Source organism: Rhinolophus sinicus, linkage group LG07, assembly GCF_036562045.2.
Source record: "Rhinolophus sinicus isolate RSC01 linkage group LG07, ASM3656204v1, whole genome shotgun sequence".
NCBI lineage: Eukaryota > Metazoa > Chordata > Mammalia > Chiroptera > Rhinolophidae > Rhinolophus > Rhinolophus sinicus.
In genome coordinates, this window is record NC_133757.1 from 53,531,439 (window position 1) to 53,550,010 (window position 18,572).

At 44.9% G+C, this 18,572-nt stretch overlaps 1 protein-coding gene across 38 annotated transcripts in view; it reads right to left on the reverse strand.

Moving 5' to 3' along the window:
- KCNMA1 (potassium calcium-activated channel subfamily M alpha 1) overlaps positions 1-18,572 on the reverse strand; it is a 715,366-nt gene that overhangs the window by 354,382 nt on the left and 342,412 nt on the right. For 36 of the 38 annotated variants that reach the window (XM_074339646.1, XM_074339645.1, XM_074339641.1 and 33 more), the window contains exon 3: positions 9,280-9,341. In XM_074339646.1, the coding sequence (XP_074195747.1) occupies positions 9,280-9,341 (62 nt within the window). Of the gene's footprint in view, positions 1-7,530; positions 7,748-7,851; positions 8,031-9,279; positions 9,342-18,572 lie in introns of those variants that run through there. The other 2 variants (XM_074339664.1, XM_074339665.1) reach the window with 2 other exon arrangements.

Consider the following 18,572-nt stretch of genomic DNA (forward strand, 5'->3'; position numbering starts at 1 on the left):
AAAAAAGTGCTGGGTTGCTGAAATTACTATTTCCCTAAGCCAAGGCATAAGACATGGTTTGAAATGGTATGTTTATTTTTGTTTTCTCATATGAAACAATTAGACGACACTAGGGGCATCTGTCTCTGGGCATGTTTTCTTATGTGTGAAAATTTCCAGACGGATCGGGCTGACAGGAAGGGAGCAAATAGGACCAACCTCTCCACCAAGAGTGGCAGCCACAGTGCTTGGGACCCACCATACTTCTAGTGACCCATGAAAATGTCTTCATTTTAACGTCTTTCAAATCAGCAGGAACAAGTAGCTAAAGCAATAATGACTATATAGTAATAAATCCAACCTAGACTCTGTTCATCCTTATATGAGCACAGTCATAAAATGTCACTTTTAATATTCTTTATGGAGAAAGGGACACGAGAGACACAAGTCACGAGAGCTCACGACAGTCCTAGTGTGGCCCTCTAGGCAAATGCTGGTCTCCAGAAAAACATCTCGGGTCCTGCTGTGGCTGCTCTGTAGGCAGCACGGCCTTGCTGTGCCGTGACTTTCCTCCCCATCACTTCCCTGGATGCTCTGCCCATGACAAGTTCATAAACAAGGCCCCTGAAAAGCATCTTGTCCCCTGACCTAGGTTTCAGAAGAAAGGGAGGGGATGCCTCTCACAACGCCACTTCTGGAAATTTCCACATCAAAGTTTCCAGAGGTTTTCATCATGTGCAGTTGGAGAACAGGTATATCATTACCAGAGATAGTCTGCTTTCCTGAGTCTGTTATGCCTTCCCTGAAGCATTCTCAATCCTTACCCTTCAGTGGCTGATTTCAAGGCAGGGCTTCGCTAGACTCAGCGCACATTGAATATAAAAGGCAAGATGCCAAAAGGGCAGGCCATCATGACAGCCCCTCTTGTGGGTCCTAGAGTTGGGGGGACACTGAGTTTTCTGTCTTCTCAACTCAAAACCTCCCCAGTACCAAAACACTCCACTCCAGCTATCTTTTCCACTTCTCAACCTTCAGCACTTATCATTAGCAAGGCTCATATTAGTAACTGATGATATACTGACTAGTGATTTCACTTGTGATCTTGTTTTGTTACCTCATTTTTCCTATATTTATGGCTAGACTTCCGAATCCTTATAAATGTATACAATTTAAACATCTTAATGGAAAATGTTGAGTCTTATACACAGTATATGAAATTCCTCAACACCCAGCAAAATGCCTTGCACACAGTTGGTACTTAATAGAGATCTACTACCTGACTGACAGCATTGAGGGCACAGGTACATGGCTCTCAGCATCAGTCCTATTATGATGAGACTGGTGGCCAATCCCCCAGTGCTATGATGGGACAGGATTGCCCCCCTACACACACACACACACACACACACACACACACTACCTTCTCCCCAATTCGGGAAATAGTGACATATGCATCAAAAAGTATCCTTGCTGCAAGGGATTCTATTTTTAAACCACAAATGACTCATCACTGACCAGGGTCTCCCCAAAGCTCCAACATGTCAGGCTGTCAGGAAGAAGGACAAGGGGAATAAAAGCAAAGACAGACGTCCCACCTCCGTTCCCATCTGCAGCCCATAAAGCCCATGATGAAGCTGGGAACAGCTGACCCCACCCCTCAGCACAACTGTGGTTGTGTTCAGCATGAGTTCTGCCCTTGTTTGGATGAAACTGTCCTGAGCACTAACCTTTCCCTCCAGCTGGCTCCCGCCCTGATCTCTCAGCAGTTTCTGATGGCACACCTGGCTGTGACTTGATGTGGAGAACCAGTGTCGTTCGATGGGGAGAAGATGCAGTGCTCTCGTGGTATAAACACATGCTAATTGCAGAAGGCAGAACTGGCTAACGGGGCCTAAAAAGGGATGCATTTTCTTCGTTTGCCCTGAAATAACCATTTTTCAAAAAAACAAAAAGAAGCAAGAGGTTCTAAGGCAATGTCAGATGATCTAAAACTTTGTTTTGAAATTCTGGAGAGTGGTGAGAAGAGAAGAAATAATTCATTCTAATTTTGACGGATAGAGTAGATATGGATTTATAGACATAGCTATCAGATAGTGTTTTCACAAGGGAAATAAATGGGCAGTTGGGCAAAATGTCCTCAAAAGTTACAAAAAACAAATCTCAAACAGGCCAAACCAGGGTGTTCAGCTTTGTGGACCTTCCATAACAGAGATGAACTCTTACCTCCCTCTCTGAAATAGTACAGGAAAAAAAAAAAAGGAGTAACAGGATCATAAAATCAAGGATTTCAAAGCCTCTTGCCAAAGGAGACGAAATAAAGTTATCCCAAGCACCCACCTGGCTAATTCGATCTTTTCCACCCGGGGTTATCTCTGTTCTTTTCCGTGGCCATACACTGTCCCCCCTGGTGACAGCCTGACACTCCAGAATTGATGTTAAAAGTCACTATTTGCTTCCTTAATCACTGAATAATATTTGCTATCACATCTTTGTTCATTATTTATTTGATAGGGAAAAAAACAAGAGATTAAGCAGTAAAGGGTCAGGACTGGGACGGAGGGGCTTCTGGCTCTCACTGTACCCCTGGTTACTTGGTGACCTTGAGCAGGTCACCTAGCCCTCATTCCGCAGGAGAGGACTCTGTGGCATCAAGTGGACTCTGGTGCCTCTTCTAACATTTTATTCTAAAGTTGCCTTCTGCAGCAAACCTGGGAAGTCTTCCCTCCCCCTTGTAACACACTCCCTGACTTTTTCCAAGGAATGCCAGCGACAAGCAGCTCCCCTGATGCTTCCAGATGCTGTCACACATGGTACCTACGAATGACCTGCACAGTGAGAAATAAGGCAGGAAGCTGAGACCTCCTCAACAATGTGGAGGGGAAGGAGGAAGGGAGCTTGTGTTTTTGGCATACTCTCCACCTGTCTTTTCTCTACCAGGTTTACACCCCAGCTGATGGAAGAACGGCAATTTGCAAAACTAGATGCGGTCAAACGGTTTGGGTTGGGGTCGCTCCCATGTCAGAGAACCGACTGTTGCCATTAAAGGTTAAATTCTGAAAGGGAACAAGGAATTCCCATTGGGAGTTATTTACAGCCTCTTTGGCCCGAAGGTACCTCCTCTTTCCCCACCCCTCAGTGGGCTCAGCTCCTCTGCCATCTGACATTCCATTCTTTCAACAGCTGCTGGCTCTTCTGTTGTGTTCCTTTCACAGATGTGCAGTGCTGTTCTGAACATCCTGCCCTTGAACTTACCCATCATTTTCCAAACCAAAGCCTGGCAATAAAAATGTCAGGGAGGGATGCAGAAAATCAGGGGCGAGGAGGGGAGAATTTCAAAAGGAAAAAAAGAATAAGGAGATGCTTTACACACATAGTGATTTGTGTTGATTCCTCAACAAAGGTCAAAGGCATGCCATGACATAAAGGCAGAGAGCTGGAGCCGATTTCTCAGAATACTGCCTAGAAAGACCAGGGTCCCTAAAGGAGCTGGGCTCGGAGTGAGAGCGCCAGCCTCCTCCTCTCTGCCATGGGCTGCCCAGCTGTTCACTGCATGGCAAAGGGGGGTGCTAATGGTGACAGTGAAGGTGGCATCCGCGTACTTTACAGTTTACAGTACACGTCATGGAGGTGATCTATGCTGTCCTCACAGCTCTACCAGATGCCTGCCAGGAGGCTGGGCATGTGGGAGGGGCTGTGTCAACACCTGTTACTAAGAACAGAGCTACAGGAGGAGGCTGGATATCTTGCATCATTTCAGAGACCTCCATAGCAATGTCTTTGGGACCAAATTTTCCTAATGTCCATTGGCCTGACAATGCTAACTGTCTAGGCACACAATGCAGAACGGTAACAAATTACCTAAACTCTGCAACTCTCTAAAGAGATCAAAGAATCTGTCTCCTGGGGAAGCAGGGCTTCTGTCATTAGCTACCTCAGTGTGCCAAATAACAGGCACAGACGACTGGGTAAGGATGGGAGGGCAAAGGGTCTTTCTGTTTGGAAACAATCCTGTAAGTGGGAAGAGCCCTGGAGAAACAGGCACCTTTCCTTGTTCTTTGCTAACTCGACCCTATTCCATCACAAAATGCTGCTCCTCTCCTGAGATAGAAGAGTTATTAAGCCCACTTAGGAGGAAACGAATCAAGGTCCAAACAGACATCAGACAGCACATGCCCCACCGATATGTCCCACGTCCTAGAGAGAAAGCTGTCATCGGACCCTCAGAAGCACGGCTGACTTGCGCACTTGGCTCCCAAGGTGAGAAATGGAGAGATGGAGAACAAAAGGGAAACCAAGACGGATGAGTCAACGGAATGAGACTAAGGGAACTCGCGTTCTTGCAAGTCCTCATTAAACCCATTTAGTCACTTCCACAACCTGGAATTTCACTTCTTGACACTTGGAAGAGAAAGGCCTGGAGACAGGCTGGATTCAGATCTCGGCTTCATGATTAGCTATGTGGTTGTGGGCAAATGTTGAGGTTTCAGCCTCCTCATCTGTAAAGTGGGACAGTGGAATACTTCCTCTGTCAAGGTGTGCAGAGACTGCAACAGGATGGCAGGTGTTCTTTATTTTAATATCCCGAGCACTATGCTTTGCACACAGCACGTGATCAGTGCACGACCGTTCCCTCCAACCACCTGCCCCTCCCTTCCCTTTGGAGGAGAATTTCTAGGCTGAGGGGCGAGATGCCTGGCCCTGTGTGAAGACCAGGGCAAGTGAAATATTTGGGTGACTGGCCAGTTCTGCGAAAGCTCTGGGCATCCCTATGACATTAACCACGCCAGTTTTATTTTCAGAGACTATGAAAACAGTCTGGTCAATTTCTATAGCAATTTTAAAAACAGTTTTCCTTGACCATAATTAACCGTAGCCATTTCACCATGTGGAAAATATTCAACATTATCACACTGCAGATGTTTCAAATGCGGGAAGGAACACAACATGAATGACTCACTGAACACAGACATAAAATTTTAAAGACGGGGGGAGACCATTTTCACACGGTAACCCCGCTTTGAGCCTGGAATCCAGCCCTTAAATTAGATGCTCTCCAAAAGTTGTGCTGCTATTCTGTCCCCCTTCCTACTGTCCATATCCCCAAACAGCTCTGCTGATACCTGAAGCCAAGAGCCAAGACTGGCGAAAGCAGCAGGCACCCCCACTGTGCACCAGCCATTCTGGAGCAGATAAAGTAATTAAGGAAAATTTTAACAATGTATAACCTTTCAGCTTTCCTCTGTTAACAGCAGGTAGCTTGCCTTTCAGAGACATGAGTCTGCATTGAAGTCACCAGTAAGCAGAACTTGACCTTCACTTTCAGTATATGCAGCATTCAATATTCATAACCCATGGAACTATAGCATAAAAAGTAGCAGAGTTTAAATGTGAATCAAAGGAATAAATATCTTCACACAGGTGAGTCATCCTTTCCCAGAATGCCCCTGGAAAAATGCAATTACAAAGGGCCCTGAGCCTCTCTCTCTTCCACCTTTCTCCTGGAATTCCAGAAGCAGCAGGAACTGCCACGTTATGCAATCCACGAAGCCTGCCCTAATACTGACATCACTTGGACACTCCCCCCATCCCTCTTATCCATTGGGGAAGACTTATTGCTCCTCTGTCAAAAGGAGGAAACAGACAGGGATAGAACCAGCCATGGTGCATTATCACCTATACAACGTCTGGGGGCACTTCTGACTTGGTTGTACAATTTTTTTTTTTTTTAACTCTTTGCTTTACAGAGTATGTGCGTCTGAGGGAAAAAAGGCCAGCGGATGTGCCTTAAATTGGGTACAACACCTTTAAAAAGACTGAAAGAGAAATGGAGTTCTTTTGGACAATATCTGCCTCATGTGGCTAGTCAAAGGGAATTCAGGGGGGAAATGGAATTACTGTGTGTGGCAGGGTTTAATGCCTCTGTGTCTGTTAAGGAACTGACATTGATGTCTGTCTAAAGACTTGCTGAAACATCTCTCCCTGCTTGGGGGTTTGGAGAGTCTACCACTGGGATGATGAAGCAGAATGTGAACCGTTGAATATAATTCTCCCTGGCTTTCAATTCTAGGAGCTCTGAGGACAATCCATCTTCGCTAGATAGCAATCACTTGGAATGTTTCTGTGGTGATCACTCTAGGAAAATCAAGACCCAAACAAGGGCTTCTCAAAGCCTTGAATGAAAAAGAACTGCTCAGAGATCATCGTGGCCTAACAATGGAGAAGAAAAGATGCCTGGAAGACGATGCATTTGAAATAACGCACCCACTGCCTCTTGACAGTAAAACAGGCAGTGAAAGGTTAAGCAGATCACACACCCATCAGCTAGGACATTTATCCGAAGTGCTTTCCTCACCTGCTGCTACACAGAAGTAGAATAACTGTCTCCACGACCTGACAACTTGCACAACCGGAACTGGCCGGTCTCGACCCTGAACCAGCCGAGCCTCACATTTTGAACCTGTGCTGCTGAGGTATATCCGACCCGTGGGGGAGGCCAGCTCTGGTTCAAATTTACCGAGACAAGCCATTTCACGGGCCACGTCTGCCCAACTAGACTCCCACAAGGGAAAGCCTGTAGATTGTCTGAGTTCTTTATTTACTTGAAGGATATAAATACTAACTAAAATTCATCTGAAGAATACTGGGTACTTTTTTCCAGGGTGATGATTTTATATGCCTTCCAAGAGAAGCTTAAAGCCTTTTTTCCAAGATGCCTATTTCTTTCCAAATGGCCAGCAAAATCACCAGTGTGTTAAACCGATGACAGTTTTGAAGGAAAAAGGTGGATTTTAAGAATTTACATCCTGTTTTCTATTTGCATTTATAGAACTTCACTTTATCTTATTTGCTTTGCTTGATTATAGTTTGTCTAGTAGGTTTTTTTTGGTTGTTGTTTGCTTTTTTTTAATCCCTGGGACTCTATGGACTTACCATAAAGGTTACTTTAATTCTTCCCCTTATTTAAACTGGGCATGCTTGGTGGCTGTCCCCAGAAGGATGGCAGACTCCTTGGCAGACTATGCTCATCAGGTCACCCCCACTTTATGGTTTCAGAACCAAAAGAAGTAACGCAAATGAAAAGCAGAAAGGGCTGCATACTCAAACAAACATAAGGTCTTTTTAGGTACAAGTCTCTCTATTCCAAACCATACAGCTTAGTAACAGAGAAGAAAGACTAAGTTTAGGAGATTGGGACAGTCTCTGGGAGGGCGGGGCGGGGGCGGTGAGGACAGCCGTGGATCTAAGATTTTTGGCATTATGGCCGGGGAAAGCTGAGAACAGGATGGAAGGGCCATTCTTGGAATAGATGCTTTGCAAGTCCGTAACAGAACCAGAACCAGGAAGGACCCCCAATGCCGGCTTCCTCAAGGCTTAACAGAATCATAACTACATCCAAAGGGCACTGAGGTAGCACAGGGCATCCCAGGAAGAGGTTCTTGCCTTGGGGAGTTCCGCCTCTTTCCATTCTCTCACATGGAGCTAAGGACAGCAGGATCTAAGAGCAAAAGTCGGCCTCGCAGTAGACGCTGTAAAAAAAGGACACAATTCAAATCCACCTAATAAGACCATTTTATTTAACTGAGATACAGAGGAGCAAGAAGGGAAGGGAAAGAAAGCACCTGGGCATCCGTCCTTCTAACCGACCCACATTCACCGCCACGTGGGGCTTGTTCTGTCTGTGGTACACAGACTACATGCTGGCACCCACTTCCTGAGCTCTGGCATGGAAGTTAGCAGGGTACACACCCCAGGAGGTGCGAGAACACTCCTAGGGAGAGAACAGAAAAATAAAACTGGGGGCTGGAGAAGATCCTTGGTTCAATTCAAATATGATCCAGAGTTATTGAGAGTAGACATTTAAAAGGGGCTTACCTTCAATGACACACCACTTGGAGGTTTCCAGATGTAAAAAGCTCTTCTTCTCTTTCCTGGCCAGGAAGAGCTGATGGAGGAGTGTACAGAATCCCGTCGCCTGGAAGACTTTTAAAGGACCCTCCATCTGAGATGGGTGAGGGCAGCCCAGCCTTGTGCCTGGGGATGGGCTAAAGGAACTGATATTGATCTCAGATGTGGCTGATTCCCAGGTGATTGAAAAAGGTCTTTTCTTTATTTTCCCTGAGATGACATTTTGACCTTGACACCCAAATGCACAGCCTCCTTTGGCTGGTGACCCGAAGCATCTGAGAAATTCAGAGTTTAGCATGCATGAAATTGTCACCATCCTGAGCCACAGAAAAAGAACACTAAACTCAGAATTCAGATACAACAGAGTCTGTGCCAATAGGGACACCAAATCGGTTTCCAGGGATCAAACTAGTATCCAGCTCTACCAAGGCTCAAGTTCAAGGAGTTAAAAACACTCTCCCAGTGAACAATGTCGGCAAAGAGTTCAAGGCCCTCATCCAGTTGTCAAGTTCATATCACCACAGACAGGCCAGTCGGACCAGCTCAGCTCCAGATGCTGTCAATTTCAAGACTGCAATAGAACGCTTAGAACAAGGGACGCACCCAGGGGTGACACCTGCAGGACCACAGCAGAACTGGCCTCCACCTAGCAGCTCTGCTCAGTGACCTCGTCTGCCTCCTACACAGCCTTTACCATCTGTCGCACAGACCCCACCCCAGGCTTACCCTGAAGCACCAGTTCACTCAGCTGGTACCCCAGGATCTGCATGAGTGTCTACTCGAGAAATTCTCAGATGGCCATGGTCCTCCACCTGTGGGAATCATCATGAACTCATCCGTCCCATCTCCTTACCTTCAAAAGTCAAGAAATACCAGCAAGCGATGCTTCAGCTGAATATTTGGTTGGCAGGTACAAAGGATAGCATCATTTTTTCTAACTGACCTCCAATAAGATTAAAGCATTAGAAACCCTAAGAACCAAAGGACTGTACCACCATGGCAAGAATGGCTCATAGCCTCACCAGTTGAACTGTAACCCTCCCAGAGGTTGCAATTTTACACCAAAACTCTCTTAATCTCTTGACATCTTCAGTGGAAATACTTCATCAGGAAATAGCTATTTTAAAATAAGCAGTGCCCGGCAACAAGGCTTGACCTCAGATATCCCTCCTCCCTCTAACCAGCAGACCCTAGGCAGCCATCCTTGTGAGCGGATGCTTTCCCATTCAGAACAGCCGCCCAGACAACCCTGCCTTCCTCTAAAAGTCGTCCACATTAGGAAGCTCTTGCAAAGGTTGGTGTGAAAGTAAATCAATTGATCAATGTACAGACTCGTGATTGTGTTTAAAAACAAAACAAAACAAAGAGGGCAAGACAATGGATTTGCATACTTACTTTGACGAATCTATGAAGTATATTACAAGTGCACCAATGCTGAGAGCAAAAACTAAGACCACCTGGAAAAGAAGAGAAAAACGCCATCACTTAAAAGCGGACCAGTGGGGGGCTTACTTTTTCATTTTATGACCCATGTGGCCCCAGCTCAGAAACATGGTGCCCGCTGCCTTCTGATGCCTGCCTGGGAATCCCATCCCCTCGCTCCCCAACACTGGCTCCTTGCCTGGCCGTGGGCAGCAACCTCGCTGCCGGCCACCAGGGGTCAGGACAGACCCTGGCAGCCTGAGGCACAGGGTTTTGATCTGGCCCCGCTGTCTCAGGGGCCAGCTGCTCTACAACTGAAGTCAACACACTTCAGTGGGGAACGAGCAGGTAAAAATTGGTTCTACTATATGTAACTTAGGCCCCCAAGAGAACGCAGATACAGGAATATCATTTTATAACAGCGTTACTGACGGGAAATTTACATACCATAAAATTCACCATTTGAAACGTACAATTCCATTAATGACTTTGAACAAATTTACCAAATTGTGCAACCATCCCAGTAATCTAGTTTCAGAACATTTGAACATTTTGATTCTCCCAGAAAGATCACTCATGCCCATTAACAGTTACTTCCCATCCCTTCCCCAACCCTAGACAACCACTCATTGACTTTGTTTCTGTACAAGAACTATCAATTGAAAAACATGAGTTTGCTGCATGTACAAATATCTGTGTGTGGGCGAGGGGGAGGATTATAATACTTCTCAAGGATTTTGGAAACCGTTGAGGTGCAGACAGCCAAGTCAGGCATGCCAGCTAGATGACAATCCTTGTTCTTCTTTACACTCTTTACCCAAAATTAATCACCACTGATATAAAAGACAGTTTGGCATCTCCTTCAGAGGATACCTGTCACACTGAAGTCCATCAAAGGAATATGTAGCAGATTGGGCTGATTCTGGGCTCATTCAACACTCTCATTTGTCAAAAATTTAAAAAGATGCTACCTTAAGAGCCAATAATTAAGCTTGAGAACAAAAGGTAAACACCACCACCCCATACAATGCCAGGTCTCAACACATACTTTTTCAACATGCTCATATCTTAAAGGGACTGCAGGTTAAAGGGGGTTAGAAGTGTCGGTCTCCTCCGAGTATCTATTAACATCCCTCTGGCATTGGTTAGTGGATAGAAATGAATCCCAATATCTACAGACTAGGCAAACCCAAGCTGTGTGTGTGTGTGTGTGTGTGTGTGTGTGTGTGTGTGTGAGAGAGAGAGAGAGAGAGAGAGAGAGAGAGTCACATACACATATCTGTACTGTGTGCGTGTGCCAAAGTGCCTGATAGAAAATGAAATCTGGATATTCATTTAAAACACTGCAAAACTCCATGGAGCTACTAAGGAGGGACGATGAGCTACACATGTGAAAACCGACAGTTAAAACAACTGGACACTGTAAGAGGAATATGCAGTTTCATAGCGCCAGATAAATTCTCCTTAGGAAAGCAAATGTTAATACACCACTGGGGCCTATTTTATTCTTCCATTTTGTTTTAAAGACTAAAACATGCCCCAGTTGGATCCAAGGAGACTCCTGCAGTCTGTAATTACCATCCACCCAGCGCTAATTCCCCTGGCAGCTCACCTCAGTCTTTCCCCTCACACAGGCTCATTCATCCCTTGCAAAGTTATACACAAAGACGAACAAATAAAAACATAAACAGGCCTCTGTTTTTCCATCATCTGAATGAGACAGCAAAACAAATAGCTTAAGATTAATTCTGACCTGTGCTATTTCTGAGACATAAGCAGTTAGATCCTGGCCTGACCTCATTCCCAAAATGCTGCACAGAGAAGGGGCGTGGCCATAACTGAGGGGAAGGACCTTGTCTTCATTCATAAACAGCTGATCCAAGACTAAGGTCTGTCAATTTGGCTTTGTGTGCCTGTGTGTTTGTGCGCGCGTGTGTGTGAATGCTGAGCTTCTGTCAGGCTTATTCCATTAAAAACTGGAGAGGAGAGGAAGGAAAATGTGGGAGGGGAGAGGCTGGGAGAAAAGAGGAAGGGAGAGGAAAGAGCAGGGGAGGGGAAAGGAGAGGAGGAGGAAAAGGAAAAGGGAAAGAAATGCAGGAAGTCCTTGCAAATGGCATCTACATCCTTCTGAAAGGAGCTCCAAATCTGACCTCTTCTGCGATGGCGATGACTTCCCGGCCTTGGAGTGGTCAAAATATTACAGCTGATACTAATTTGTCCCAGCTGTCTCCAACTGGCCTGTGATGGGAAGTAACGTGCAGCTCATTTAAGCAAATCAGCCAGTGACAGAGGGAAGGAATCCTGCTCTCCTCTCAAATATCAGCATCTCTCTGCTTACGATGAGGGAAGAAATCCAGGAGGAAGATGACTTCCCAAGTTCCCGGGAACTGAAGATTGTGCTGAGGGGACCTACGCTTGGGTTCAGCTGGAAGGCTTTCTCTCAAGTGCCAAACTGTCCCCCCACCCATCTGCCTCCAGGCCTGAAATGACTGATGGGGAGAGGATCTGTTTCTCAGTATTGAAACAACTGTGTGTGTGATGTTTAAACTTGGTAAATGCCTCCGTATCATGTCAGGCTTGATTAAATTGTCAACCTGGATCTGGATCCAGGTGCTGAAGAAAATAAATCTACGCTTTGGATTTCTCGGTGAAAACAGAAACCCAACAGAGACTCATCTTCTACAGGCCTTAGGAAAGGACGTGTCCTCTCTCTCTGTCATCTCTCATCTCTGTCTCTTTGACAAGTCCCCCATTGTCTGAGACCCCTACTCGAAATAAGAAACCATTTAGTTTGACTACACAAAATGATTACATTTTAGCCTAAATGGTAATGCTTATGTTATAGAGAGCCCCCAAATAATCATCTAAGTATTTATTTCACTTCTGCTATGCATTATAAGGCCCTAGGAAAAACCAAAGAAACAAATCCACCGGGAGTCATACAATGTAGTCCTCTGGAGAGTAACCCTTATGTAAATGAATCCTCTGCTCAATCACGCGATCAGTGCTCAACTGTACAGCACTGGTATGGGCAACACATAGCCATTGCCTGGGTGGAACACGCCTAAGTGAAAAATGAGTTAGGAAGGGGAGCAACCACAGGGGCTCTAGTCAATATCACCGTCGTTCTCAAAATGTCCCTTCTTCCTACATGTGTCTCTTCTCAAAGCCCGTCAGTAAGGGGGGAGGCCACTGGGGGTCCATCCATGTGCTTCTACAGGCCCAGGGGTAAGGAGCACGGAAGCCCCAAGGACCTGGTAAGATGAGGCCAAGAAAAGCGTTAATACCTGAGATGGGAAATGCTGCAATGCAGGGTCTCAGCTCCCGCTCCCCACACAACAACACAGGATATGGTGAGGCCAAAAAGGAACACCCACAGAGCCATAGATAGGGGATTCATACCACTATAGTCTCGATGGCGGCTGGTCAAGACACAAAAGCAAACATCTGCCAGTACTCTAACAGGGGCACTCTCGCTGGCAGCCAGACAAGACACAAGAAGTAGGATCCACACGATCCGCAATCCGCCATCCACGCTTGCTAACCCCACTTGTTAGCTGCAATCTGCCGTCCGCTTCTCTACCACCCAACCAACGCCCCACCGTAGCCACAGCAGTTATATTAGTGGCCAATGGCTCACTGGTTACAGCTGATGGCCACCTAGTCACAGCTGATGGCCATCTACTACCCGAGCCAGCACCTTTCCACGTGAGGCCGAGAGCCTAGAAACTGCTCTCTGGGACTCCGTCCTCACAGATGTGAAGCAAACGAATCAGGCAAGTTGGCTCTTCAGAGACATTGCCTGTTCTAGAAGCTGGTTTTGTGTTGCCGGGTTTGGGCCTAAATGCTTTCAATCAACACGTGAGGCTACATGGGTCTTTGGACACAGACTGAAAGGAGCCACCCACATAGGGGGTTCCCACCAGCTCTGATCACCTTAGGAGCTTTTCTTAAAAAAAAACAGAGATGCCCTCATCCCACTCTGGGACCAACCAGAGAATCTCGAGCTTGGGGAGAGGGGGAAGCTGGGTGACTATTTTTAACAAACTCCTCCAGTGAATCTGATGTGAGCCAAGAATGGGCATCTCTGAATTAAAGACATTAGAGGAAACCACTTAGCTCAAGTCAAAGATTAATTTACAAATGTCTCCTTAACAATTAGCCCATTAGGACATATGCAGGAGGCCTGCAGGCTTGAGAATCATGTGAGAAGTACTCTAAAAAGTACAGAGAAGAAGATGAATTAATTCTCTCCCAAGCAGGTTTTACACATTCTGCTCAGCTCCCAGCAGAACAAATGACTAATTAATAATTCTGCATGTTTGATCAGGGCCTAGCGAGCTCCTGGTAGCAAAAACCCCTCCGAAAAGGGACAATTTTCCATACATGGTCCCGAAGGCATATGACTATTTTTATGGAGGTATAATTTGTATACAATAACATTTACTATATTTAAAAAAGTAGACACGAAATAATAGATGCAAAATAATCCGGGGACATTTTGTTCATGAGAGATAACATCATTCCAACATCCAAATGATAATGTTTGGTCTGGTGAACTTAACTCCAACAAACATTTATTGAACTCCTAGGCACAAGGTCCAGAGGGAGAGACAGAGAAATAGAAAACTAAAATAGCTAGTAACTCAGGCCTGATCTTTGCCTTCAATGAGCATGGAATCCAGAAGTTTCAATTATTTAGGCGTCCCCGGTGAATTTGGTCCGTGTTACACATATAAACAGATACTTCTGAAATGTCCAAGGAAGGATGGGAGAAGAAAGTAACAGCACCGTCACTGCAAACTCCCAGAGTGGAAGAGGAAGTGAGAACAGAAACCAAGGAAGAGGTAAGAAGAGCTCCTGATATGCCAGGTCCACCTGGGTATTCCAGGGAAGGGCAGACCCCAGGCACATCATGACAGACAAGTGGCACAGACAGCACAGGACCCCTGTCAGGACACCTGCCTGGGTTTGACTCTCAGCTCTGCCCCAAGAAGCAGTAGGCTCATGAGCACATCAGTTAACGTCTCTGGGGCCCAGTTGCCCAGTCCTTGAAATGCAGGTATTGGAACAGGTGGTTATCAGGTGGGCACCTTGATGGATTACTGCATACAGTGAAATAACTAAAAACTTTGGGCTTAAAAAGGCAGCCCTCTTTTATGCCAACTGTATGCAATGTGTGCATAATTATAATTCAATATGATGACAATAAAGTGAGTCACTAATCTGGGTGAGAGGCTTGTTTCTTTCCTAAAATTACGAGTGGGAACTCCATAAACACTTGGGTCCATCGTGTATGTTTCCAGTGGGCAATCAGTTGCTCATGCAGCATGTCATCCAACAAAACCAAAACCAAACCAGAGGGGCCACTGACCAGCGCTGTCCTGGGTCTGTGCCTCAGCTCTGCCATGGCTGCCGGGAACCGAGTGGGGGGCATGACCCAGCCGCCTGGTCTCCTGCCTCTGTGATGCTCGGAAAAGCCCACATTTCTGTAGCTTTTACCACAAGAAGGTCATACTCTGAGTCTCTAAGTGGTTTCTTAAAGGAAAAAGAGAAGGATGTTTTCTTTTTTTCACAATCTGGCAGGTATAGTAATATGTTTTTCTCATTCCTCAACCATTAATGCTTCTCAATGGAAAATGATATAATCTTGCCACCAAAAAACCCATATTTTTTGGTTATCATAAATAACAAGAGATTTGTAAGTATAAAAACAATATTTTGACAATGGCATTTAAACATCCAAAGGCCCCTTAAGTTTCCAGTCTACCATTCTGGCACATTACATGTCACTGAGGCAGGTGCGTACACAAAAATGCTGCAAGTGGATTCACTGGACACCAAGACTCCAAACAATGGTAAAAGTATAGATTTAGTCATGAAATAAAGCAAAAAGAAAGAAGTGATTTCAATAGTTGGTATTTAGAATTATAGCATTAAAATAAAATCTATGAGACTTCTAGATAAGAGTAAAACCATTCAAACGTAAGGAAGCCTTGGTAAAAATGCCTATGAATCTGTGGGCATTTAAATCTGGTTCTCCCAAAAATTCAATACTTTAAAGCCATACTCAGTGTAAAATTCATTGGATTTTTAAGATATATGATATAAATTAGAGAGGGACCCCCTTCAACTGCTTCAAATGACTTTCCATGGCTTTTGGTATGGAGAAAAATGTTCCTGATACAGCTTACAAGGTGCCGAAAACTCAGGCTCTTTTCTTTCTCTCTGGCTTTATCTTATTCTCTCTCTCTCTCTCTCTCTCTCTCTCTCTCTCTCTCTCTCTCTCTCTCTCGACTCCAGTCAAGGGAAATTTCAGTTCTTCTTATTCAACATGTGCCCTGCCCCCACACTACCACAGGGCCTTTGCACAAGCACATCCCTCCTCCTAGAAGACTTGGTTCCCCTCAGAGAGACTATTCATCCTTCAGATCTTAGTTCTACTGTCACTTCCTTCCCCACCCACCTAACTCAGGGAGGTCCTCCATGAGCAGTGTCTGTAGTTTGTAGCACTTAGCACAGCAGCAATTTTACATTTCTTTGTACAATCATTTGATGAATTCCTCTCTCCTCTCCTGGACTGTAAGTTCTATGAAGACAGGGTGCATGTCCTTTTTTACTTATTGCTAAATTCCCAGAAGCTAGTGAAAATGGCTCAGGAAATATTCGTGAAACGAGTATTTGAAGAAAAGACTGGAAAATGAGTTTGGAGACTGGGCACAGTGAAAGCAAAAGAGAGCTGGAAGACTACAGACCCTCAGTGAGTGAGATGCTGGTGTGGAAAACCTCAGGCAGCAGAGAGGAGTAGCTCCCTGTGTTGGCAGGATGCAAGGGACACTTGACTGACATGCACCGAAGTTGAGGAGGTCAAGGGCCTGAGAAGGACACACTGGTCAGAAGATGAAGGTGGACAGATTAGAAGGTGATGGCTAGAGCGGAACTTGAGAACAGAAAGAGTCAAGGATGGAAGCCATCTGAATAGTGGAGGGGCGTGGAGGTAGGCAGATGACAGCATCAGGGAGAGTAGACAGAGTGAGGATTTAAGAAGATGGCAGGAGCCTCAAGAAAAAAAGTGTTGCACAAGGATGGAAGGAGCAATGGAGGGCCCAAGTGTCCAGTGGTCCCTGGGCTGTGAAGAAACAAGCAATCTCCACAGAGAGAAGGGAGGGAAACTACCTGTGGAGAAAAACCAGGTTCAGTGAAGGTGGTAGATGTCAGGTGTGTTAGGTGAAGAAGCTGAGCATTTAGACTGGGATCAGGGCCAGGAATCTGTGGGAATAAAGGGGAGCACGTGTCCTGAGGAGGTGAGACACAAAATAATGTAAATGCATAAATAATACATGAATGTGTACGTATGAATGTATGCGCACACACAGACACGCTGCAAGGGACACAGAGATAAACTAACCACTGATCAATCACAAATTTGGGTCTCTGTCAATATTGATTCACCAACTCCATTCCCAGCACTGTATCTGTCCATTTTCAAATCAGGTAATTTCAAAATTACTACAGATAAAAAGGAAGCACTGGACAACAATAGGGCTCCTTCTGAGTGTAAGCTACAAAAGCCAAGCTTATTATAAATCATACATTTGCTGGCATATAGCCCAAATTCAGTGTAATCGTGGGCTTTTTGGAGAGGGCAGAGGCAACTGTGACTAATGCAAATAAATATAGAGGGTCCGGTGTCTTGTTTTTTCTGTTTCCCCATAGAAGATTCGGGGGCATAAATGATAAGCCAATTGTCCAATCTTTTCCCCTCTGAAGGCTCAGATTGACACAAGTCTGGGGCACGAGCTATGTGAACTTCTGCAGGACAGTGTTCCCTAATTGTCACAGGAGTGCCATTTATCTTAGCTGGATTTTATTGAATATGTTTATCTCATTTTGCACAACCTGAAAATACAGAAGAGCTCAATGTGTTCCTCTAAGGCTGTAACTTATTGTAACTGAAATAAGAAACTGAAGAAATGGGGAGCAATTGAAACGTTAAGTCAGAAACTTTTCCCTAAAACCTGTGTGGCTCCTGAGAGTTGAGGTTTAATGACACTGAAATGTTAATGTCATTGCATCAGAAAACTGAAAAGGTTGATTTTTGTATATTTTTATCAATGGCATTAAAACTGACACATTGGCAAGAAAGATAAACTCTTCCATTTGAGGTCTAAAGCTTGAAAGACCTTTCCTGTCCAATTACTGAAAAATTGAGAGAAAAAAGTTCCATCTGCTGGTGGAGCTCCCAAGTTTGCAGCTAATGAACTTTTGGAAAAATTGTCTGGCTTAAGAGCATGTGAGTTTGGCCAATTGGGTTTTTAATTTAATTAGGTTTGTAAGACAAGAAAACCTCTAGAGCACTGTCAGGTTGCCAGTTGCCACTTATTGTCACCGAGAACTAAATTTATGGCCATCTTCGTCCTGCTTCTCAAATCTTGCCAGTTCTTATATTAAAGGCACAAATGGAATTGAAAGCAGGGACTCAAACAGATACTTGTACACCCGAGTTCCTAACAGCTTTATTAACAACAGCCAAAAAGTGGAAGGAACCCAAGTGTTCACCGACAGATGAATGGATGAACAAAATGTGGGCTATACATCCGATGGAAGATTATTCAGCCTTGAAAAGGAAGGACGTTCTGACACATGCTACATCATGGATGAACCACGAGGATATTGCACTACATGAAATAAGCCAGACACAAACGGACAAATACATGATTCCACTTACATGTGATACCCAGATGAGTCAAATTCAGAGACAGAAAGCTGAGTGATGGTTGCCAGGGGGTCTGGGGAGTTATTGTTTAATGTGTATAGAGTTTCTGTTTAGGTTGATGAAAAAGGTCTGGAGATGGACAGTGGTGATGGTTGTACAACATTGTGAATGTCCTAAAGTCACTGAATTGTACACTTACAAATGGCTAAAATGGTAAATCTATGTGTATTTTATCACAATAAAAAAAGGAAAAAAAGCTCTGAGAACCTGCAAGTAGAATCCAGCAGAATATTTACATTTCAAAACTAAAACATAATCACTTTCTCAGAGGAATCTTCCCTGTCCTTTCAACAGCAGTGGGTGTCTCCAAGAAACCTGTGTTACGTACAAGTGACTCCTGCCGTTCTGGGATGTTCGATCTTATCCCTTAGTAAGCTAGAATGTCTTAGTTTCCAGAATCTATCTCCATTTAGCCACAGAGACTTACATGGGCCCCCACCTTCCCCGCCCACTCCCATCTTTGTCTATGACCGATGCACAAGGTTGGCTA